A 25,485-nucleotide genomic window follows, 5' to 3' on the forward strand; every position below is an offset into this window, starting at 1 on the left:
GTCTGTCTGTCTCTATGTCTGTCTGTCTCTATGTCTGTCTGTCTGTCTCTCTGTCTGTCTCTATGTCTGTCTCTATGTCTGTCTCTATGTCTGTCTGTCTCTCTGTCTGTCTGTCTGTCTATATAAGTTGTAGAGCGGATCTCCTTCCAGCATCTATAATAAATATTGATCAGCTGATGGGAACGGCGGGTTATTGATGAGGCTCGGTGTCCTCTGGGACAGACAGGTGTGTCTCCACTCAGGACATGTCCCCAGCATCTAACTGGGCTGCAGGACTCCAGCATCCCGCTGAACTCACATCTGCATCACGAGGACATCCATACCTCGTGACAGCTTCACATCCTATCATGTCGTCGCAGAAACGGCGTGGCCGCGGACAGCACGCGCACGGACAGCACGCGCACGGACAGAAATAACAAGCAGCGTGTTGTCTGGTCTTACCGGTGCTGCTCATTGTCCCTGTCACGCGTCCTCTGCAGTCAGATGATGCTCAGCGCAAGCCCTGCTGGACATGGAGGATGCGCGAGCCTCCGTCTTCCAGCAGGATGGGGGTGGGGGGCGTAGAGAGTAAAATCCTGCGTGTCGGACGGTCCTTCGTGGGCTCCACTGCAGCCGCTGCCTCTTTGCGGCGGACGGTGCAGCTGGGTGTGGGCGCGCGCTGTCGGAACGTGAACGCGTCAAGCTGGACCTACAAAGTCAAACAACTTCCGGTTTGAACTTTCACAATTAAGCTGCCGGAAGTTTGATGACGTCATCAGCCGTTTTAGTCATGTTACCAGTGCTAACTGGGAACCGGTCCGGACCAGTGATAATACGGAGCTGTATGTATGTATGTATGTATATGACCATCAATGGGTCAGAGATTCAAAGATCCAAAAAAAATTCTGTTTTGTTTGTTTTTGTGAGACTTTGTTGTGATGACGTCACATCTGCGCGACCGGAAGCAACATGGCGCGCGCCTGCCAGGCAGAACGGTGCCGTTTTCAGAGTATTTAGTATTTATTGTAGTATTTATGATAGTATTTAGCTGACACTTGTTGAAGACATGGAGAAAAGTCTGGGAATAGAGGTGATATTCCCGGAGAGCGGTGTAACGGCGCCATGTTGTCCCCACGGTGAGGCGCGCGCCTCAGCAGCCTGCACGCGACCTGCTGTTTGGTGTTTAAAGGCTCCGTTTAATAAAACAGAATTAAAGACAGGAACATTCCATCCAGGAACATTAAACACAGGAAGACAGCGACGTGTGGGTGTTAGTCAGGCGGTTTAGTTGGTTCTGCTGATGGAAAACACCGCAAACATGTCGCATGACGGATTGATCCGCCACAGATTGGTTGTTTTCAGTCTCTAATCAGGTCACGTGGTGTTTTCCAGGTCCAACTTTATTATTCCAGAAGATCAGCAGAGGAGGCGGCAAGGACAGCAGGTTTTATGCATGTTCAGCCTGCAGAGACAGAAAAGACTGCAGCTTTTTCCAGTGGGAGGATGAAAAGGTAAGCGGGGCATGTACTGCCTGCAGGGGGCGACACTTTCCTCCTCCTGCCTGCAGGGGGTGACACTTTCCTCCTCCTGCCTGCAGGGGGCGACACTTTCCTCCTCCTGCCTGCAGGGGGCGACACTTTCCTCCTCCTGCCTGCAGGGGGTGACACTTTCCTCCTCCTGCCTGCAGGGGGTGACACTTTCCTCCTCCTGCCTGCAGGGGGCGACACGTTCCTCCTCCTGCCTGCAGGGGGCGACACTTTCCTCCTCCTGCCTGCAGGGGGCGACACGTTCCTCCTCCTGCCTGCAGGGGGCGACACTTTCCTCCTCCTGCCTGCAGGGGGTGACACTTTCCTCCTCCTGCCTGCAGGGGGCGACACTTTCCTCCTCCTGCCTGCGGGGGGCGACACTTTTCTCCTCCTGCCTGCAGGGGGCGACACGTTCCTCCTCCTGCCTGCAGGGGGCGACACTTTCCTCCTCCTGCCTGCAGGGGGCGACACTTTCCTCCTCCTGCCTGCAGGGGGCGACACGTTCCTCCTCCTGCCTGCAGGGGGCGACACTTTCCTCCTCCTGCCTGCAGGGGGCGACACGTTCCTCCTCCTGCCTGCAGGGGGCGACACTTTCCTCCTCCTGCCTGCAGGGGGTGACACTTTCCTCCTCCTGCCTGCAGGGGGTGACACTTTCCTCCTCCTGCCTGCAGGGGGCGACACGTTCCTCCTCCTGCCTGCAGGGGGCGACACGTTCCTCCTCCTGCCTGCAGGGGGTGACACTTTCCTCCTCCTGCCTGCAGGGGGTGACACTTTCCTCCTCCTGCCTGCAGGGGGCGACACTTTCCTCCTCCTGCCTGCAGGGGGCGACACTTTCCTCCTCCTGCCTGCAGGGGGCGACACGTTCCTCCTCCTGCCTGCAGGGGGCGACACTTTCCTCCTCCTGCCTGCAGGGGGCGACACGTTCCTCCTCCTGCCTGCAGGGGGCGACACGTTCCTCCTCCTGCCTGCAGGGGGCGACACGTTCCTCCTCCTGCCTGCAGGGGGCGACACTTTCCTCCTCCTGCCTGCAGGGGGTGACACTTTCCTCCTCCTGCCTGCAGGGGGTGACACTTTCCTCCTCCTGCCTGCAGGGGGCGACACTTTCCTCCTCCTGCCTGCAGGGGGCGACACTTTCCTCCTCCTGCCTGCAGGGGGTGACACTTTCCTCCTCCTGCCTGCAGGGGGCGACACGTTCCTCCTCCTGCCTGCAGGGGGCGACACTTTCCTCCTCCTGCCTGCAGGGGGCGACACTTTCCTCCTCCTGCCTGCAGGGGGCGACACTTTCCTCCTCCTGCCTGCGGGGGGCGACACTTTCCTCCTCCTGCCTGCGGGGGGCGACACTTTTCTCCTCCTTCCTGCAGGGGGCGACACTTTCCTCCTCCTGCCTGCGGGGGGCGACACTTTCCTCCTCCTGCCTGCGGGGGGCGACACTTTCCTCCTCCTTCCTGCGGGGGGCGACACTTTCCTCCTCCTGCCTGCAGGGGGCGACACTTTCCTCCTCCTGCCTGCGGGGGGCGACACTTTTCTCCTCCTTCCTGCGGGGGGCGACACTTTCCTCCTCCTGCCTGCAGGGGGCGACACTTTCCTCCTCCTGCCTGCGGGGGGCGACACTTTCCTCCTCCTGCCTGCGGGGGGCGACACTTTCCTCCTCCTGCCTGCGGGGGGCGACACTTTCCTCCTCCTGCCTGCGGGGGGCGACACTTTCCTCCTCCTGCCTGCGGGGGGCGACACTTTCCTCCTCCTGCCTGCGGGGGGCGACACTTTCCTCCTCCTGCCTGCGGGGGGGCGACACTTTCCCCCTCCTGCCTGCGGGGGGCGACACTTTCCTCCTCCTTCCTGTAGGGGGCGACACTTTCCTCCTCCTTCCTGTAGGGGGCGACACTTTCCTCCTCCTGCCTGCAGGGGGCGACACTTTCCTCCTCCTGCCTGCAGGGGGCGACACGTTCCTCCTCCTGCCTGCAGGGGGCGACACGTTCCTCCTCCTGCCTGCAGGGGGCGACACGTTCCTCCTCCTGCCTGCAGGGGGCGACACTTTCCTCCTCCTGCCTGCAGGGGGCGACACTTTCCTCCTCCTGCCTGCAGGGGGTGACACTTTCCTCCTCCTGCCTGCGGGGGGCGACACTTTCCTCCTCCTGCCTGCGGGGGGCGACACTTTCCTCCTCCTTCCTGTAGGGGGCGACACTTTCCTCCTCCTGCCTGCAGGGGGCGACATTTTCCTCCTCCTGCCTGCAGGGGGTGACACTTTCCTCCTGCCTGCGGGGGGCGACACTTTCCTCCTCCTGCCTGCGGGGGGCGACACTTTCCTCCTCCTTCCTGTAGGGGGCGACACTTTCCTCCTCCTGCCTGCGGGGGGCGACACTTTCCTCCTCCTGCCTGCGGGGGGCGACACTTTCCTCCTCCTGCCTGCGGGGGGCGACACTTTCCTCCTCCTGCCTGCGGGGGGCGACACTTTCCTCCTCCTGCCTGCGGGGGGCGACACTTTCCTCCTCCTTCCTGTAGGGGGCGACACTTTCCTCCTCCTGCCTGCAGGGGGCGACACTTTCCTCCTCCTTCCTGCGGGGGGCGACACTTTCCTCCTCCTGCCTGCGGGGGGCGACACTTTCCTCCTCCTGCCTGCGGGGGGCGACACTTTCCTCCTCCTGCCTGCGGGGGGCGACACTTTCCTCCTCCTGCCTGCGGGGGGCGACACTTTCCTCCTCCTTCCTGCGGGGGGCGACACTTTCCTCCTCCTGCCTGCGGGGGGCGACACTTTCCTCCTCCTGCCTGCGGGGGGCGACACTTTCCTCCTCCTTCCTGCAGGGGGCGACACTTTCCTCCTCCTGCCTGCAGGGGGCGACACTTTCCTCAGGTTGGACGACTGGCTGGACGTCTGGTTGGACGACTGGCTGGATGACTGGCTGGACGTCTGGTTGGACAACTGGCTGGACGTCTGGTTGGACGACTGGCTGGATGACTGGCTGGACGTCTGGTTGGACAACTGGCTGGACGTCTGGTTGAACGTCGGGTTGGACAACTGACTGGACGTCTGGTTGGGCATCAGGTTGGACGACTGGCTGTACATCTGGATGGACGACAGGTTGGACATCTGGCTGGACGTCTGGCTGGAAGTCTGGCTGGACGGCTGGTTGGACGTCTGGTTGGACGACTGGCTGGATGACTGGCTGGACGTCTGGTTGGACAACTGGCTGGACGTCTGGTTGGACGACTGGCTGGACGACTGGCTGGATGACTGGCTGGACGTCTGGTTGGACAACTGGCTGGACGTCTGGTTGAACGTCGGGTTGGACAACTGACTGGACGTCTGGTTGGACGTCTGGTTGGACGACTGGCTGGATGACTGGCTGGACGTCTGGTTGGACAACTGGCTGGACGTCTGGTTGGACGACTGGCTGGACGACTGGCTGGATGACTGGCTGGACGTCTGGTTGGACGTCTGGTTGAACGTCGGGTTGGACAACTGACTGGACGTATGGTTGGGCATCAGGTTGGACGACTGGCTGTACATCTGGATGGACGACAGGTTGGACATCTGGCTGGAAGTCTGGCTGGACGGCTGGTTGGACGGCTGGCTGGACGTCTGGTTGGACGACTGGCTGGATGTGTGGTTGGACATCTGGCTGGACATCTGACTGGACATCTGGTTGGACGTGAGGTCGGACTTCTGGCTGGACGTCAGGTTGGACATCTGGATGGACAACTTGTTGGACGTCAGGCTGGACATCTGGCTGGAAGTTTGCTTGGACATCTGGCTGGACGTCTGACTGGACATCTGGCTGGACGTCTGACTGGACATCTGGCTGGACGTCAGGTTGGAAGTCTGGCTGGACGTCTGGCTGGACGACGTCTCCATCAGGCCTTTCTGGAGCTCCCTCACTGCGTTTGGTTGGTTATATTTTAGTTAATGGAGAAGACAGGAAGGGGTAGGTGTCTGCAGCCGAACTACCGGTGGACCCGGGTGACCAGGACCTTTTCTCCCTGCAAGGTGTCGGACGCCCGGCGACTGGCCAGAGAGGCAGAGAAGAAGGAGAGACCCCCATTCACTCAGCAGGAGTTCTGCAGGAGGTGGGTCGGCGCCATCCTGACAGGAAGTAGTACCATCCTGACAGGAAGTAGTACCGTCCTTACAGGAAGTAGTACCATCCTGACAGGAAGTAGTACCGTCCTTACAGGAAGTAGTACCGTCCTTACAGGAAGTAGTACCATCCTGACAGGAAGTAGTACCGTTCTGACAGGAAGTAGTACCGTCCTGACAGGTGAGTTATCTCTACCTGTGTTTCTACCAGGTTTGTCCAGTTCCTCAGTCTGCCTGCGGAACAACGGACGTTCTGTGAGGACTGCCAGCTACTGCTGCTGCCTGCTGAGGTATCCCTCCACGCCGACCATCAGAGCTGCTCCATCGGCGCCGTCCAGCTGAGGCGACCCAGCGTCCTGCTGCGTCCACTGGACAACAAGAAGAGCAACGCCCAGTACCTTTTCACCGACCGCAGCGCACACTTCCTGCTGGACACCTTCGTCGCTCTGGGATACAGGAAGGTGCTGTGTGTGGGGACACCAAGGTGAGGAGGGAGCTGAACCTGTTCACACTAATGTCCAAGCAGCCAATCAGACTGCAGCATGTAGACATGGTGAAAAGGCTGGCAGTGCAGCAGGCAGGCTGTTTGCAGCTGTACTATGTGCAATCACCACAGGAAAAAGTAGATTGTACTTTGCAGTACTTTGTCCGTTGTTAGGTGTCTGGTATTTACCATAGCCTTGCTCCAGCTTCTTATCCTCGTTCCAATACCGGGTGGATGAAGCTGGAGTGTATCAGGGCTGACATCTTGGAGCTCCATGGTTGGTTCTGCCAGGGGCAATGTCGGCCGCTTCTTCCAGTTGTGCTAGCTGCGGTCGCTGCTACTCTTGTCACCCAGAGCCTCTGGTCTCCACGGACCCTGGACAACATCTAGCTTCAAGTGGATTTATGGATTACCGTCCTTGTGGTAGCTGTGGATTACTTATTGGTGTAGTTGCCATCCATCATAACTCTCCTGGATCCTGGGTTTGCTGTCTTACACCACAGCAACATTGACCCGTTCCCAGTGTCTGTGTCCCACACTGGCTCACTTGAAAGTCTGGTTTTCAGTTGCAAAAAAACATTTTCAACAACAGTAGTCCTCATTTATCGTCCCCCAAAGCCCCATCCCACTTTAATCTCTGACATCCATACCATTCACTTCAATCCTGGGCATTCATGCTCTGCTAACAACCCAAACCGTCTCAGTTACCTGCTCTACTCCTGCTCCTAAAGCGGATCTGCAAACCATCTGGCCTGACGCTGCATACTGGCCTGTCAGGCGCATCGTAATTGCTATGCAAGAGCACTTTCCAGAACCGGTCAGAGCCTGACTCAACACTCATCAGCAACACAAGAAACTGCTTTCTACTGTTCTAAAACCTCATATCTCCTCATTCCACAACCACACAGATTAAATTGTAACCGGTTTCTCAAGTTCTTCACTTGAAAAATGGACAACATCCGTTCTTTACTCTCACCTCCGAACCACGCCCACCTTGACATTCGCACGACACCCAACACACAACAACTCTTGCGCTTCTTCCTCACAACACAGCGGGAGGTCGACAACATCGTCTGCAAGTCAAAACCATCCACCTGCCCCCTCCACCCGCCCCAATCCGTCCACTGAAAACTCACTACCACTCGCTGGAAAACAGCATTGTTCTGTCCACCCTCATATATCCTCCTCAGGAAGCCCACTTTGGATCTGAAATCCTGTCAGATTACAGACCAGTTTGTAACCTACCATTCATTTCCAGAGTTGTCTCCATCCAGCTCTACCTTCACCATAAATCCTTCAGTCTCTATGAAAATGGTTTCTGTCCCTCCCAAAGCACAGAAACTGCCCTGCGCTGGTTCCACTGGCACTGCCCTGCACTGGTTCCCTGCGCTGGTTCCACTGGCACTGCCCTGGGCTGGTTCCACTGGCACTGCCCTGCGCTGGTTCCACTGGCACTGCCCTGGGCTGGTTCCACTGGCCCTGCCCTGGGCTGGTTCCACTGGCCCTGCCCTGGGCTGGTTCCACTGGCACTGCCCTGCGCTGGTTCCACTGGCACTGCCCTGGGCTGGTTCCACTGGCACTGCCCTGGGCTGGTTCCACTGGCCCTGCCCTGGGCTGGTTCCACTGGCCCTGCCCTGGGCTGGTTCCACTGGCACTGCCCTGCGCTGGTTCCACTGGCACTGCCCTGGGCTGGTTCCACTGGCCCTGCCCTGGGCTGGTTCCACTGGCCCTGCCCTGGGCTGGTTCCACTGGCACTGCCCTGCGCTGGTTCCACTGGCACTGCCCTGCGCTGGTTCCACTGGCACTGCCCTGCGCTGGTTCCACTGGCCCTGCCCTGGGCTGGTTCCACTGGCCCTGCCCTGGGCTGGTTCCACTGGCCCTGCCCTGGGCTGGTTCCACTGGCCCTGCCCTGGGCTGGTTCCACTGGCCCTGCCCTGGGCTGGTTCCACTGGCCCTGCCCTGGGCTGGTTCCACTGGCACTGCCCTGCGCTGGTTCCACTGGCCCTGCCCTGCGCTGGTTCCACTGGCACTGCCCTGGGCTGGTTCCACTGGCCCTGCCCTGGGCTGGTTCCACTGGCACTGCCCTGGGCTGGTTCCACTGGCACTGCCCTGGGCTGGTTCCACTGGCCCTGCCCTGGGCTGGTTCCACTGGCACTGCCCTGGGCTGGTTCCACTGGCCCTGCCCTGGGCTGGTTCCACTGGCACTGCCCTGGGCTGGTTCCACTGGCCCTGCCCTGGGCTGGTTCCACTGGCACTGCCCTGCGCTGGTTCCACTGGCCCTGCCCTGGGCTGGTTCCACTGGCACTGCCCTGGGCTGGTTCCACTGGCACTGCCCTGCGCTGGTTCCACTGGCACTGCCCTGGGCTGGTTCCACTGGCCCTGCCCTGGGCTGGTTCCACTGGCACTGCCCTGCGCTGGTTCCACTGGCACTGCCCTGCGCTGGTTCCACTGGCACTGCCCTGCGCTGGTTCCACTGGCCCTGCCCTGCGCTGGTTCCACTGGCCCTGCCCTGGGCTGGTTCCACTGGCCCTGCCCTGGGCTGGTTCCAATGGCCCTGCCCTGGGCTGGTTCCACTGGCCCTGCCCTGGGCTGGTTCCACTGGCACTGCCCTGCGCTGGTTCCACTGGCCCTGCCCTGGGCTGGTTCCACTGGCACTGCCCTGGGCTGGTTCCACTGGCCCTGCCCTGGGCTGGTTCCACTGGCACTGCCCTGGGCTGGTTCCACTGGCACTGCCCTGGGCTGGTTCCACTGGCACTGCCCTGGGCTGGTTCCACTGGCCCTGCCCTGGGCTGGTTCCACTGGCACTGCCCTGGGCTGGTTCCACTGGCCCTGCCCTGGGCTGGTTCCACTGGCACTGCCCTGCGCTGGTTCCACTGGCACTGCCCTGGGCTGGTTCCACTGGCCCTGCCCTGGGCTGGTTCCACTGGCACTGCCCTGGGCTGGTTCCACTGGCACTGCCCTGCGCTGGTTCCACTGGCACTGCCCTGCGCTGGTTCCACTGGCACTGCCCTGGGCTGGTTCCACTGGCACTGCCCTGCACTGGTTCCATGCGCTGGTTCCACTGGCACTGCCGTGTTCTGGTTCCACTCCCACCTCACTCATTGGACCGAGTACGTGGTCTTAGGAGACACTAAATCCAGACCTCACACTATCACCTGTGGTCCCCCAGGGCTTGGTCCTTGCCTCTTCACTTGGTACATGTTCCCCCTCTGCAGTATCGTCGGTAAGCATGGAATTAACTTTGATTGCTATGCTGATGACACACAGCTCTACAAATCCCCCAATCCTCTGTCTCCTGTCTCAGCTCCTCCTAGAGGAGATAAAGATGTGGATCTAAACTTCCTGTTGTTAAATGGCTCAAAAACATTTAAAATGGAACACCCACCCTAGGGCTGGGCGATATGACCTTTTAGTAATATCCCGATATTTTTATGGCATGTCATGATATACGATATATATCTCGATATTTACCTTAGCCTTGAATGAATGCTTTGGTGCATACAATCACATCAGTGAGATGATTTTGTGTCTCCATTAAAACACAATTGTTCATACTACATTAAGATATGCTGATTTTAAACATTCATGCCAAAAGGATGAAATTTTAATGAAGCAAATTGATCAAAACCGTATTTATTGAACAGTTAAAGCAGCGGCAGAAACATGTCATTTTAAAACAAAATAAAGTGACTTTGCATGATGTAATAAATGCAAAATAGGTGCTCTAGGGGGGACTTTTCAAATGATGAACTATTATAAGGCTTTGCTTTATGGATACGTTTTTGAGTTGTCGTGTATTTTTATTAATCGCAGATTTTAGCGTAGAAATCAGTCTTATAATACAGGCAGAATGTCCTCGTATCGTCTCCAATAAACGGCTTCAGCCAGCTTTTAATTCAGGATTTGATTCCCACTGCTTTCTGTACTTTCTAGAGACATGAGGAGCTAGATAAATATGCTTGTGTCACACACAGTGGATGAGGTGAGTAAGTGACAGAGGCTGTGAATGTAATCAAATAGAATGAATTATTTTTGCGTGACGTGAAAAACGTTGTAATTTACGTCCCACTCTGTAATCCAGAGCGGGATCAGTGGCGGATGTGGCTGTTCATTGTGACTGTAGGTGGAGTCGTGCAGGAGTCCTCTCTGCTCCTCTGACTGGCTGCAGCTGCAGCCGGAGCGACTGAGTGCTTTAGGACGGGGAGAGACTCTCGTTCATAACAATAACTTTACAATATGCGCTTTAAAGTCAGTTGCCAAAACACCAGGAAAGTCTCCAATAACTCCGGTAAAAGTCGCTAGATTTGTTGCTTTTCACAAAGAAAGTCGCCAGATTTAGTGAGAAAGTCACCAAGTTGGCAACAGTGGCTCCACGCTGCCTCTCATGACGTAGCACGTAGCTCACGTTATGTACGTAACGAGGTGCGCTTGCTTTAACTCTCTGTGCAAAGCGGCACAGAGTCGAGGAGGAGGGAGAAAACCCCGCCCACAGCTAAAAACACCTGGGTGACAACAGGATACTCCAATATGACGAATATAGGCGTTTTCTATATTGCACAGGTCAAACAATTCCTCTCCCTCGAGGTAAAGTTTGACCCCACCTATCCTTTTAAAGTCACCTCAATCTGGAAAAAACGTACTTCTTTCAACATCTCACCCCGGTCAACCAAACAGCACCTTCACCGGGACCCGGACAGCCAAACGGCACCTTCACCGGGACCCAGACAGCCAAACGGCACCTTCACCGGGACCCAGACAGCCAAACGGCACCTTCACCGGGACCCGGACAGCCAAACGGCACCTCCACCGGGACCCGGACAGCCAAACGGCACCTTCACCGGGACCCGGACAGCCAAACGGCACCTTCACCGGGACCCGGACAGCCAAACGGCACCTTCACCAGGACCCGGACAGCCAAACGGCACCTCCACCCGGACCCGGGCAGCCATACGGCACCTCCACCGGGACCCGGGCAGCCATACGGCACCTCCACCGGGACCCGGGCAGCCATACGGCACCTCCACCGGGACCCGGGCAGCCAAAGGGCACCTCCACCGGGACCCGGGCAGCCAAAGGGCACCTCCACCGGGACCCGGGCAGCCAAACGGCACCTTCACCGGGACCCGGTCAGCCAAACGGCACCTTCACCGGGACCCGGTCAGCCAAACGGCACCTCCACCGGGACCCGGACAGCCAAACGGCACCTTCGCCGGGACCCGGACAGCCAAACGGCACCTTCACCGGGACCCGGTCAGCCAAACGGCACCTCCACCGGGACCCGGTCAGCCAAACGGCACCTCCACCGGGACCCAGACAGCCATACGGCACCTCCACCAGGACCCGGGAAGCCAAACGGCACCTTCACCGGGACCCGGGCAGCCATACGGCACCTCCACCGGGACCCGGTCAGCCAAACGGCACCTCCACCGGGACCCGGGCAGTCAAACGGCACCTTCACGGGGACCCGGGCAGCCAAATGGCACCTCCACCCGGACCCGGGAAGCCATACGGCACCTCCACCAGGACCCGGGCAGCCAAACGGCACCTCCACCGGGACCCGGGCAGTCAAACGGCACCTCCACCCGGACCCGGGCAGCCATACGGCACCTCCACCGGGACCCGGGCAGCCAAACGGCACCTTCACGGGGACCCGGGCAGCCAAATGGCACCTCCACCCGGACCCGGGCAGCCATACGGCACCTCCACCAGGACCCGGGCAGCCAAACGGCACCTCCACCGGGACCCGGGCAGTCAAACGGCACCTCCACCCGGACCCGGGCAGCCATACGGCACCTCCACCGGGACCCGGGCAGCCAAACGGCACCTCCACCAGGACCCGGGCAGCCAAACGGCACCTTCACCGGGACCCGGGCAGCCATACGGCACCTTGACCGGAACCCGGTCAGCCAAACAGCACCTCCACCGGGACCCGGGCAGCCAAACGGCACCTCCACCGGAACCCGGTCAGCCAAACAGCACCTCCACCGGGACCCGGGCAGCCATACGGCACCTCCACTGGGACCCGGGCAGCCATACGGCACCTCCACCGGGACCCGGGCAGCCAAACGGCACCTTCACCGGGACCCGGGCAGCCATACGGCACCTCCACCGGGACCCGGGCAGCCAAACGGCACCTTCACCGGGACCCGGGCAGCCAAACGGCACCTTCACCGGAACCCGGTCAGCCAAACGGCACCTCCACCGGGACCCGGGCAGCCATACGGCACCTCCACTGGGACCCGGGCAGCCATACGGCACCTCCACCGGGACCCGGGCAGCCAAACGGCACCTTCACCGGGACCCGGGCAGCCATACGGCACCTCCACCGGGACCCGGGCAGCCAAACGGCACCTTCACCGGGACCCGGGCAGCCAAACGGCACCTTCACCGGAACCCGGTCAGCCAAACGGCACCTCCACCGGGACCCGGGCAGCCAAACGGCACCTCCACCGGGACCCGGGCAGCCAAACGGCACCTCCACCGGGACCCAGGCAGCCAAACGGCACCTCCACCGGGACCCGGGCAGCCAAACGGCACCTTCACCGGAACCCGGTCAGCCAAACGGCACCTCCACCGGGACCCGGGCAGCCAAACGGCACCTTCACCGGTGTCCTGCTCCTGCTCAGGACACGATTTAAAACGATAAGAACCGCCTGTGGAATGCCCCCCAGGACTCCTTGAGGAAAGGACTGAAAGCTTTCCTTTCTAAAACAATTTCTTATGGCCAATTTCTGTAATTTTGTTATTTGGTGCTGTTGTTTCTGTTTCTATTACTGATAATTTTTTTATTTATTGTGGCTTTTATTCTGCTCATTGTAAAACTTTGGGATTTCATTTCAAAAGTAATGTGCTAAAAATAAAACTTATTTTTATTTTTACAAAACCTTATAAAAATTTTCTACAGTGTCTGATTTATAGTCAACAGGTGAACAAATAATCCACCAAACACTGGACTTAGAGGATGTTTTGTTACTATGGCAACACAGAAGCTCAGAATACTTGATGGTTTACTTTGATCTTATTAATCATGAGGAAAAGGCTTCATATGGACAGCAGTTTGCTACACTTTACATTTGACATGTTCCAGGTTCAATGTTCCATGTTAGAATTGAAACCTTTGGAAGCAGTTTGCATTGATCTGTATTGATTAATTTGTATTGACGGTTGTCATCTGCTTCAGGCTTCAGGAACTGATCAAACTGAGGAATTTGGAGCCAAAACACCAGAAAATGACGAGTCTACTGCTGGACATTGATTTCAGGCAAGTTGCCCATCGTGGGTCCCTGCTGTCTCCTGTTGTCTCCCCTGCATCCGAATGTCAATGCAACACATCACGTATATGTTTCTTTTTCTAAGCTACCACTTCGTAGTAATGCTCTACATATTACCTGTCAGAGTCCGGGAAGTTAATTGGATCCAAATAAAATATAAAGTTCCCCCCGTCTTTGTTAAGCAGACTTTCTGCTGAGAGACGTGTTAGAAAGACATCAATGAAGATCACGATGGGTTCCAGGTGGTCCTGGGTGCAGCCAGGAATCTAACCCTCGGTGCAGGTGTTGGGATTGATGTCTTCAGCATCATGCAGAGGTGAACTGGGAGAACTCCAGGTGGTTCGGCCAGACCTGGTTCTCCGGCGGTCTCAGGAAGCGTATGGCAGGGTACAAAGGTTCGGTGAAGTGGTGGTGAACCCTGTCGAACAGCGGTGCCACCGCTGCAGAGAACATCTGGAGGACGTTCATCGTGTCTGCATCATAAAACATCAGCTCACCCTTCTCATAATCCACCCACACCCCCACCCTCCCCACGGGACCCGCCCCCACTCCTCCACACGCCACATTCCGGTCGTTATGCCACGCTGACAGATTCTTGTTCCTGAGCTCCACGCACCAGGAGTTCCTGTTGCGGCCCAGCTTGGCGTCCTTGTCCCGGCCCTTCCTCTTCAGGCTGCTGTAGGCCACGCCCACTGCCCAGGCGGAGCAGCAGCGGACGTCCACTTCCAAGTACCGCTGACCGGCGGTGATGGGAGACGACCCCAGCGCACAGCACACCTTGTCAAACTGGAGAGGGTGTTCTGGACCCAGACGAGCAGAGCCGGTGAAGAATAAGCGGCGCCCCTTAGAGGTCACCACAATCTGCGAATGGCAAGTCTGTCTTTCAATGGCAGCGGGGGAGGAATCTGGAATCAAACACGTGACATGGTATGAACCTCTACTTCCAAAGATAACCATGTCAGGGAGACGAGGAGGACAAACAGCAAAGCTGTGTGAAACCAGAGACATGATCACTTATTCATCCGTTTGTTCAGGATGGGACAAATTTAGTGCCGATTTGTGCTTTCATGTGGGAGGTATGTGACTTTAGTTTTTCATGGCGAGACATCAAACTTTGAAGCCCCGCCCCTCCGACACGCCCACAGTTTTTAATCCCACATGCCTCCTGAAAACTCCAGGACGAGTTCGTTCAAATACGAGGTGAGTAAAACGCCAAAATGGCGACTTTGACCTAAAATGGCCGCCTTCCTGTCGACTTTCCACCATGATGGAAAGAGGATCTTTGGTTCGCCCTGTCATGGAGAACACGTGTGTCGACTTTCGTAAAGAGGACTAGATGTCTCCACTAGTGGACTAGATGTCTCCACTAGTGGACTAGATGTCTCCACTAGTGGACTAGATGTCTCCACTAGAGGACTAGATGTCTCCACTAGTGGACTAGATGTCTCCACTAGTGGACTAGATGTCTCCACTAGAGGACTAGATGTCTCCACTAGAGGACTAGATGTCTCCACCAGTGGACTAGATGTCTCCACTAGAGGACTAGATGTCTCCACTAGAGGACTAGATGTCTCCACTAGTGGACTAGATGTCTCCACTAGTGGACTAGATGTCTCCACTAGAGGACTAGATGTCTCCACTAGAGGACTAGATGTGTCCACTAGTGGACTAGATGTCTCCACTAGTGGACTAGATGTCTCCACTAGAGGACTAGATGTCTCCACTAGTGGACTAGATGTCTCCACTAGTGGACTAGATGTCTCCACTAGTGGACTAGATGTCTCCACTAGAGGACTAGATGTCTCCACTAGTGGACTAGATGTCTCCACTAGAGGACTAGATGTCTCCACTAGAGGACTAGATGTGTCCACTAGTGGACTAGATGTCTCCACTAGAGGACTAGATGTCTCCACTAGAGGACTAGATGTCTCCACCACTGGACTAGATGTCTCCACTAGAGGACTAGATGTCTCCACTAGTGGACTAGATGTCTCCACTAGAGGACTAGATGTCTCCACTAGAGGACTAGATGTCTCCACCACTGGACTAGATGTCTCCACTAGAGGACTAGATGTCTCCACTAGTGGACTAGATGTCTCCACTAGAGGACTAGATGTCTCCACTAGAGGACTAGATGTGTCCACTAGTGGACTAGATGTCTCCACTAGTGGACTAGATGTCTCCACTAGAGGACTAGATGTCTCCACTAGTGGACTAGATGTCTCCACTAGAGGACTAGATGTCTCCACTAGAGGACTAGATGTCTCCACTAGTGGACTAGATGTCTCCACTAGAGGACTAGATGTCTCCACTAGTGGACTAGATGTCTCCACTAGTGGACTAGATGTCTCCACTAGAGGACTAGATGTCTCCACTAGAGGACTAGATGTCTCCACTAGAGGACTAGATGTCTCCACTAGTGGACTAGATGTCTCCACCACTGGACTAGATGTCTCCACTAGAGGACTAGATGTCTCCACTAGTGGACTAGATGTCTCCACTAGAGGACTAGATGTCTCCACTAGTGGACTAGATGTCTCCACTAGAGGACTAGATGTCTCCACTAGAGGACTAGATGTCTCCACTAGAGGACTAGATGTCTCCACCACTGGACTAGATGTCTCCACTAGTGGACTAGAAGTCTCCACTAGAGGACTAGATGTCTCCACCACTGGACTAGATGTCTCCACTAGAGGACTAGATGTCTCCACTAGAGGACTAGATGTCTCCACTAGAGGACTAGATGTCTCCACCACTGGACTAGATGTCTCCACTAGAGGACTAGATGTCTCCACTAGTGGACTAGATGTCTCCACTAGAGGACTAGATGTCTCCACCACTGGACTAGATGGAGAACACGCGTGTCGACTAGAAGTCTCCACTAGAGGACTAGATGTCTCCACTAGTGGACTAGAAGTCTCCACTAGAGGACTAGATGTCTCCACTAGTGGACTAGATGTCTCCACTAGAGGACTAGATGTCTCCACTAGTGGACTAGATGTCTTCACTAGAGGACTAGATGTCTCCACTAGAGGACTAGATGTCTCCACCACTGGACTAGATGTCTCCAGTAGAGGACTAGATGTCTCCACTAGTGGACTAGAAGTCTTCACTAGAGGACTAGATGTCTCCACCACTGGACTAGATGTCTCCACTAGAGGACTAGATGTCTCCACTAGTGGACTAGATGTCTCCACTAGAGGACTAGATGTCTCCACTAGTGGACTAGATGTCTCCACTAGTGGACTAGATGTCTCCACTAGAGGACTGGATGTCTCCACTAGTGGACTAGATGTCTCCAGTAGAGGACTAGATGTCTCCACTAGAGGACTAGATGTCTCCACTAGTGGACTAGAAGTCTCCACTAGAGGACTAGATGTCTCCACCACTGGACTAGATGTCTCCACTAGAGGACTAGATGTCTCTCTCTAGAGGACTAGATGTCTCCACCACTGGACTAGATGTCTCCACTAGAGGACTAGATGTCTCCACCACTGGACTAGATGTCTCCAGTAGAGGACTAGATGTCTCCACTAGAGGACTAGATGTCTCCACTAGTGGACTAGAAGTCTCCACTAGAGGACTAGATGTCTCCACCACTGGACTACATGTCTCCACTAGTGGACTAGATGTCTCCACTAGAGGACTAGATGTCTCCACTAGTGGACTAGAAGTCTCCACTAGAGGACTAGATGTCTCCACCACTGGACTACATGTCTCCACTAGTGGACTAGATGTCTCCACTAGAGGACTAGATGTCTCCACCACTGGACTAGATGTCTCCACTAGTGGACTAGATGTCTCCACCACTGGACTAGATGTCTCCACTAGAGGACTGGATGTCTCCACTAGTGGACTAGATGTCTCCACTAGTGGACTAGATGTCTCCACCACTGGACTAGATGTCTCCACTAGAGGACTAGATGTCTCCACCACTGGACTAGATGTCTCCACCAGTGGACTAGATGTCTCCACTAGTGGACTAGATGTCTCCACTAGAGGACAAGATGTCTCCACCACTGGACTAGATGTCTCCACTAGTGGACTAGATGTCTCCACCACTGGACTAGATGTCTCCACTAGAGGACAAGATGTCTCCACCAGTGGACTAGATGTCTCCACTGGAACTGGTCTGGGAACCGGTCTGGGAACCAGTTTTAAACCGGTCTGGGTCTTGGTCTGGTATCAGGTCTGGGAACCTGTCTTGGAACCGGTCTTGGAACCTGTCTGGGAACCGATCTGGGAACTGGCCTGGAAACCGGCCTGGTAACTGGTCTGGGAACGAACCGGTCTGGGAACGAACCGGTCTGGGAACTGGTCTGGGAACGAACCGGTCTGGGAACGAACCGGTCTGGGAACTGGTCTGGGAACTGGTCTGATGTATAAAATGAAGACAAACGTGAGGTGCATCGGCCTACGAGGGGATATTTCAGGTTTGTGTAGCCTCTATCAGCGTATGCTGGGTGTAGAAATACTGGTCCTACCCAGCTGTAAGGTCTTCCTCTGCAACTGGACCTTCAGGCTCCTGGACATGGAGGAAAGTGTCTTTAGAAGCTTCTCAAATCTGTCTTCATTCAGTCGGATCGTCCTCTCAGAAGGGTCAGGTCTTTTTGGACTGGAAGAATGATTGTCAGGATTATAAACGAGGTGCGATGTGATCCTTTTGGTAAATATTCCCTGCGGCGGTTCTTTACCTGAGACCTTCAGACTGACCCTTTAGATGAAAGAAAACTTTGTGTTAGAATCAGTCGCCTCCAGATGTGGAGAAACAGAAACAGAAAATCTGACCTCTCTGTCGTCCTCCTCGTTCCTGTTTAGAGCTCTCTGAGTCATGCTGATGCTCTTTGTGACGTGGTCCTGATGCTGGACCCACTTCTTAACAAGCTGGTCCAGCCTGGTCCGTGTCTGTCTCAGGTCCAGGTCCAGAGAGTCCAGCACGGCCAATTCGTCCTGCTTCAGGATGTCCTGCATGTTCTGGAAGTGTTCCTGAACCTGCTGCTTCATCATGTCAGTGGTCCGCTAGAGAGGCAGTTACACATCATCATCATCATCATCCTGACTGTCAACAGCATCATCAGGATCATCACAATCACCTTCACCACCTCGTCATCACCATCATCATCACCTCCATCATCACTATCTTCATCACCTCCATCATCACTATCTTCATCACCTCCATCATCACTATCTTCATCACCTCCATCATCACCATCATCATCACCTCCATCATCACTATCTTCATCACCTCCATCATCACCATCATCACCTCCATCATCACCATCATCATCACCTCCATCATCACTATCATCACCTCCATCAGCACCATCTTCATCACCTCCATCATCACCATCATCATCACCTCCATCATCACCATCATCATCACCTCCATCATCACTATCTTCATCACCTCCATCATCACCATCATCACCTCCATCATCACCATCATCATCACCTCCATCATCACTATCATCACCTCCATCAGCACCATCTTCATCACCTCCATCATCACCATCTTCATCACCTCCATCATCACTATCATCATCACCTCCATCATCACTATCATCATCACCTCCATCATCACCATCATCATCACCTCCATCATCACTATCATCATCACCTCCATCATCACTATCTTCATCACCTCCATCATCACTATCATCATCACCTCCATCATCACTATCATCATCACCTCCATCATCACTATCTTCATCACCTCCATCATCACTATCATCATCACCTCCATCATCACTATCATCATCACCTCCATCATCACTATCATCATCACCTCCATCATCACTATCATCATCACCTCCATCATCACTATCTTCATCACCTCCATCATCACTATCATCATCACCTCCATCATCACTATCTTCATCACCTCCATCATCACTATCATCATCACCTCCATCATCACTATCATCATCACCTCCATCATCACTATCATCATCACCTCCATCATCACTATCATCATCACCTCCATCATCACCATCATCATCACCTCCATCATCACTATCATCATCACCTCCATCATCACTATCTTCATCACCTCCATCATCACTATCATCATCACCTCCATCATCACTATCATCATCACCTCCATCATCACTATCATCATCACCTCCATCATCACTATCATCATCACCTCCATCATCACTATCTTCATCACCTCCATCATCACTATCATCATCACCTCCATCGTCACTATCTTCATCACCTCCATCATCACTATCATCATCACCTCCATCATCACTATCATCATCACCTCCATCATCACTATCTTCATCACCTCCATCGTCACCATCTTCACCACCTCCATCATCACTATCTTCATCACCTCCATCATCACCATCATCATCACCTCCATCGTCACCATCATCATCACCTCCATCATCACTATCTTCATCACCTCCATCATCACTATCTTCATCACCTCCATCATCACTATCATCATCACCTCCATCATCACCATCATCATCACCTCCATCATCACCATCATCATCACCTCCATCATCACTATCATCATCACCTCCATCATCACCATCATCATCACCTCCATCATCACCATCATCATCACCTCCATCATCACTATCTTCATCACCTCCATCATCACCATCATCACCACCTCCATCATCACTATCATCATCACCTCCATCATCACTATCTTCATCACCTCCATCGTCACCATCTTCACCACCTCCATCATCACTATCTTCATCACCTCCATCATCACCATCATCATCACCTCCATCATCACCATCATCATCACCTCCATCATCACCATCATCATCACCTCCATCATCACTATCATCATCACCTCCATCATCACCATCATCATCACCTCCATCATCACCATCATCATCACCTCCATCATCACTATCATCATCACCTCCATCATCACCATCATCATCACCTCCATCATCACTATCTTCATCACCTCCATCGTCACCATCTTCACCACCTCCATCATCACTATCTTCATCACCTCCATCATCACCATCATCATCACCTCCATCATCACTATCTTCATCACCTCCATCGTCACCATCTTCACCACCTCCATCATCACTATCTTCATCACCTCCATCATCACTATCATCATCACCTCCATCATCACCATCATCATCACCTCCATCATCACCATCATCATCACCTCCATCATCACTATCTTCATCACCTCCATCATCACTATCATCATCACCTCCATCATCACCATCATCATCACCTCCATCATCACCATCATCATCACTATCATCATCACCTCCATCATCACCATCATCATCACCTCCATCATCACTATCTTCATCACCTCCATCGTCACCATCTTCACCACCTCCATCATCACTATCTTCATCACCTCCATCATCACCATCATCATCACCTCCATCGTCACCATCATCATCACCTCCATCATCACTATCTTCATCACCTCCATCATCACCATCATCATCACCATCTTCACCACCTCCATCAGCACCATCTTCATCACCTCCATCATCACCATCTTCATCACCTCCATCATCACTATCATCATCACCTCCATCATCACCATCATCATCACCTCCATCATCACCATCTTCATCACCTCCATCATCACCATCTTCATCACCTCCATCATCACCATCTTCATCACCTCCATCATCACCATCTTCATCACCACCATCACCATCTTCATCACCTCCATCATCACCATCTTCATCACCTCCATCATCACCATCATCATCACCTCCATCATCACCATCTTCATCGCCTCCATCGTCACCATCTTCATCACCTCCATCATCACCATCTTCATCGCCTCCATCGTCACCATCTTCACCACCTCCATCATCACCATCTTCATCATCACCATCATCACCTCCATCATCACCATCTTCATCACCTCCATCATCACCATCTTCATCACCTCCATCATCACCATCTTCATCACCTCCATCATCACCACCATCACCATCTTCATCACCTCCATCATCACCATCTTCATCACCTCCATCATCACCATCTTCATCACCATCTTCATCACCTCCATCATCACCATCTTCATCACCTCCATCATCATCACCTCCATCATCACCATCATCATCACCTCCATCATCACCATCTTCATCACCTCCATCATCACCATCTTCATCACCTCCATCATCACCATCTTCATCACCTCCATCATCACCATCTTCATCACCTCCATCATCACTATCTTCATCACCTCCATCATCACCATCTTCATCACCTCCATCATCACCATCTTCATCATCACCATCACCACCTCCATCATCACATCTTCATCACCACCATCTTCATCACCTCCATCATCACCATCTTCATCACCTCCATCACCATCTTCATCACCTCCATCATCACCATCTTCATCACCTCCATCATCACCATCATCATCACCACCATCACCATCTTCATCATCACCATCTTCATCACCACCATCACCATCTTCATCACCTCCATCATCACCATCTTCATCACCTCCATCATCACCATCATCATCACCACCATCACCATCTTCATCATCACCATCTTCATCACCACCATCACCATCTTCATCACCTCCATCACCACCATCACCATCTTCATCACCACCATCACCATCTTCATCACCTCCATCATCACCATCTTCATCACCACCATCACCATCTTCATCATCACCATCTTCATCACCACCATCACCATCTTCATCACCTCCATCATCACCATCTTCATCACCTCCATCATCACCATCTTCATCACCTCCATCATCACCATCTTCATCACCACCATCACCATCTTCATCATCACCATCTTCATCACCACCATCACCATCTTCATCACCTCCATCATCACCATCACCATCTTCATCACCTCCATCATCACCTCCATCATCACCATCTTCATCACCATCTTCATCATCACCATCTTCATCACCACCATCACCATCTTCATCACCTCCATCATCACCATCTTCATCACCTCCATCACCACCATCACCATCTTCATCACCTCCATCACCTCCATCATCACCATCTTCATCACCTCCATCATCACCATCTTCATCACCTCCATCACCACCATCTTCATCACCTCCATCACCTCCATCATCACCATTTTCATCACCTCCATCATCACCATCTTCATCACCTCCATCATCACCATCTTCATCACCTCCATCACCACCATCATCACGGCCATCATCATCACCTGTACTGATGATGTATCAGCAGGTATCTGATCAACCCTGTCAGACTTACTGTCAGATCAGCCTTCCGTTTCTTCAGAGAGTGGATGTGGACCTCGGTCCTGCAGCTTTCAGCTTTCAGCTCTTCCATCCGTCTGGACAGCTGCTCCTGAAGGGAACGCCACATTCCTGACCCACATTCCTGACCCACATTCCTGACCCACATTCCTGACCCACATTCCCGACCCACATTCCCAACCCATATTGATCCACATTTAGCTCGGTGCGGGTCGGTACCGGGTCGGTACCATATCACAACATTTAAATGAGGCTGCTAAACCCACGCCGAGCATGCTGGGAAGCCCCGCTCACCCGTCTTCAACACGCTAAAAGTGTGTGTTGGCTATTTTATCCTTTTCCCACCTCTGAATCGCATCAGTTCCATTATATGTAAAACATTCCACTTTTCCACGTTCCAGGTGCGATTCTTGTTCAGACTAAAAGGGAAAAACGTGCTGTGTCGTTATTAGAGCTGGGCGATACGGCCGAAAAATAAAATCTCCCTTTTTTTTTTTTTAAACCAAATCCGATTTCTGATTTTAGTCACCTTACTGTAAAGAAAAAAACGTCAAAAATGATTCTTTTTCAAACATGCTTTTATCGCAGTCGGTATAGGAGTTTAGCTGGATTTAAAGTGCAACTAAACAAGCTGTTAAATAAGATTATAAGAAACATCATGTTTTCACTTTCCACTGTAAGATAGTTTTCAACTTTTTATAATACATTTAATTAAAGGTCTCACTTCACTTGTGGAACTTTATTCTAAAATAAAAAAAACTAATAACTTAATAAATCAAAGTGCCTCCTCTGGGAAGAAAATACGGATTTTTGTATTTTGACATTAAATAACCAAAACAATTTCCCACATTGGCAATGAGGGAATAAAAATGAAAGGTTCTTTACATTTAACGTGTGTTTAGAGAAAATTGTCGTGATGTGGGGGAACATGACGTGGGGGTTGTGACGTGGGGGAAGTGACGACGTGACATGGGGGGACGTGACATGGGGGGCGTGACGACGTGACATGGTTGTGACGTGGGGGACGTGACAGCGTGACATGGTTGTGACGTGGGGGATGTGACAACGTGACATGGGGGGGCGTGACGTAGGGGGACGTGACGTGGGGGACGTGACGACGTGACATGGTTGTGACGTGGGGGATGTGACAACGTGACATAGGGGGGCGTGACGTGGGGGTTGTGACGTAGGGGGACGTGACGTGGGGGACGTGACGACGTGACATGGTTGTGACGTGGGGGATGTGACAACGTGACATAGGGGGGGCGTGACGTGGGGGACATGACGTGGGGGTTGTGACGACGTGACATGGTTGTGACGTGGGGGATGTGACAACGTGACATAGGGGGGCGTGACGTGGGGGACATGACGTGGGGGTTGTGACGACGTGACATGGTTGTGACGTGGGGGATGTGACAACGTGACATGGGGGGGCGTGACGTGGGGGACGTGACGTGGGGGTTGTGACGACGTGACATGGTTGTGACGTGGGGGATGTGACAACGTGACATAGGGGGGCGTGACGTGGGGTTTGTGACGTAGGGGGACGTGACGTGGGGGACGTGACGACGTGACATGGGGGGGGCGTGACGTGGGGGATGTGACAACGTGACATGGGGGGGGGCGTGACGTGGGGGTTGTGACGTGGGGGACGTGACGACATGACATGGTTGTGACGTGGGGGACGTGACAACGTGACGTGGGGGACGTGACAACGTGACGTGGGGAGACGTGACGTGGGTGTCGTGACGTGGGCGTTGTGACGTAGGGGGACGTGACGTTGGGGGACGTGACCAGTTAATTACCTGTAAAGATGGCGCTGTGTGAAATAAACAACAGCCAATTTCAGAGTTTTAGAAAAGAAAATGAGGGAGAAAAGCTTCGAAAGTCCGAAGCAAATTCTCCGCAGCAAGTAAAAAACTGACAAAATAACACTAAGTGCCCACTTTGCATTAACCGCAATTACAAAACTTGATCCTAATGTGCTAAACATTGTTCAATGGAAACACCCACAAATCACAATTGTTTTTGGTCGAAAATTACAAATATGGTTTTAATTTGCAACAAAATGTGATGGAAACGTGGAGGGGAGATTTGTTGTACGTCGCTAGCTGCCATGTTGTTGTGTTAAGCGTTTCTGTGGGAAACTAGCGGGAGGGAGTGCGCTGACATCACTATAAGCTACGGAAGCCCAAAAGGTGGTGGCGGGGCAAAAAAATCCAGACTTTCATAAAAATAAATCTTCATCAACAGCAAATTTGAATTAATCAATTAAATCGATCACCAGCCCTAGTATTTATTATTTGCAAATTTATCAATGGAAGGAGACAATGTGCTTCTGAAGCAGCTCAGATCCAAGTCAGTTGGGATTTATCATTGAAATATACACTGGAACAAGCGTATGAAGAATATTTTTAGGTGCAAATACCTTGGTGGTTCCACAAACGTGTACCAGAGGTAGAAAAGCTTCTCCTTATGGAGGATCTGTGAGATATGTAGGCTGTTTACCTTTGAAGGCTGCGCGTTTTTGGCCAGCTGTCTCTGTAGTTTTGGTGAAGGAGGGAAGGGTTGAACAGGCTTGTTGCTGCTGAAGTCCAGAGGACTGAAACTCATCCTTTCCTGCACCGCTGCAGTAATACCAGCAGAGGGCGGCAGAAGCCCCGTCTGAACTGTTGGAGCAGCTCCTGGCTGGACACTTTCAGACGATGATGGCTCTTTTTCTGCCATTTCTGGGGAAAAACATCTTAATCATGAACTTTTCTTCCCCAAAACTCCAGTGTTTTCTGTCCTTAAACCAGTTCCATAACTTCCTGGAAAGTCTTTAGACCTGCATTGTAAAAACCTGCTTGATAACAATTTTACTCAAAGTTCATTTTAAAATGTTAAAAATGTTTTAAAGTTTTAAAGCAGCT

At 53.3% G+C, this 25,485-nt stretch overlaps 2 protein-coding genes across 2 annotated transcripts in view; one reads left to right on the forward strand and one right to left on the reverse strand.

Moving 5' to 3' along the window:
• Positions 1–939: 939 nt before the first annotated feature.
• zcchc4 (zinc finger, CCHC domain containing 4) overlaps positions 940–25,485 on the forward strand; it is a 46,041-nt gene continuing 21,495 nt past the window's right edge. Inside the window, exons 1-5 of the mRNA XM_079257596.1 lie at positions 940–1,115; positions 1,372–1,490; positions 5,488–5,567; positions 5,789–6,061; positions 13,242–13,322. Coding sequence (XP_079113722.1) covers positions 1,046–1,115; positions 1,372–1,490; positions 5,488–5,567; positions 5,789–6,061; positions 13,242–13,322 — 623 coding nt within the window. The 5' untranslated portion in view covers positions 940–1,045. The remainder of the gene's footprint in view (positions 1,116–1,371; positions 1,491–5,487; positions 5,568–5,788; positions 6,062–13,241; positions 13,323–25,485) is intronic.
• LOC306769421 (E3 ubiquitin-protein ligase TRIM62) lies at positions 13,639–25,300 on the reverse strand (the record flags this gene model as incomplete). The annotated part of the gene is made up of 6 exons (XM_079258011.1): positions 13,639–14,237; positions 17,817–17,947; positions 18,027–18,046; positions 18,121–18,351; positions 22,569–22,664; positions 25,082–25,300. 6 exons carry the CDS (start codon positions 25,298–25,300, stop codon positions 13,639–13,641), a joined length of 1,296 nt encoding a protein of 431 aa, XP_079114137.1.

Source organism: Telmatherina bonti (genome assembly GCF_933228915.1).
Source record: "Telmatherina bonti genome assembly, chromosome: 18".
Classification (NCBI taxonomy): Eukaryota; Metazoa; Chordata; class Actinopteri; order Atheriniformes; family Telmatherinidae; genus Telmatherina; species Telmatherina bonti.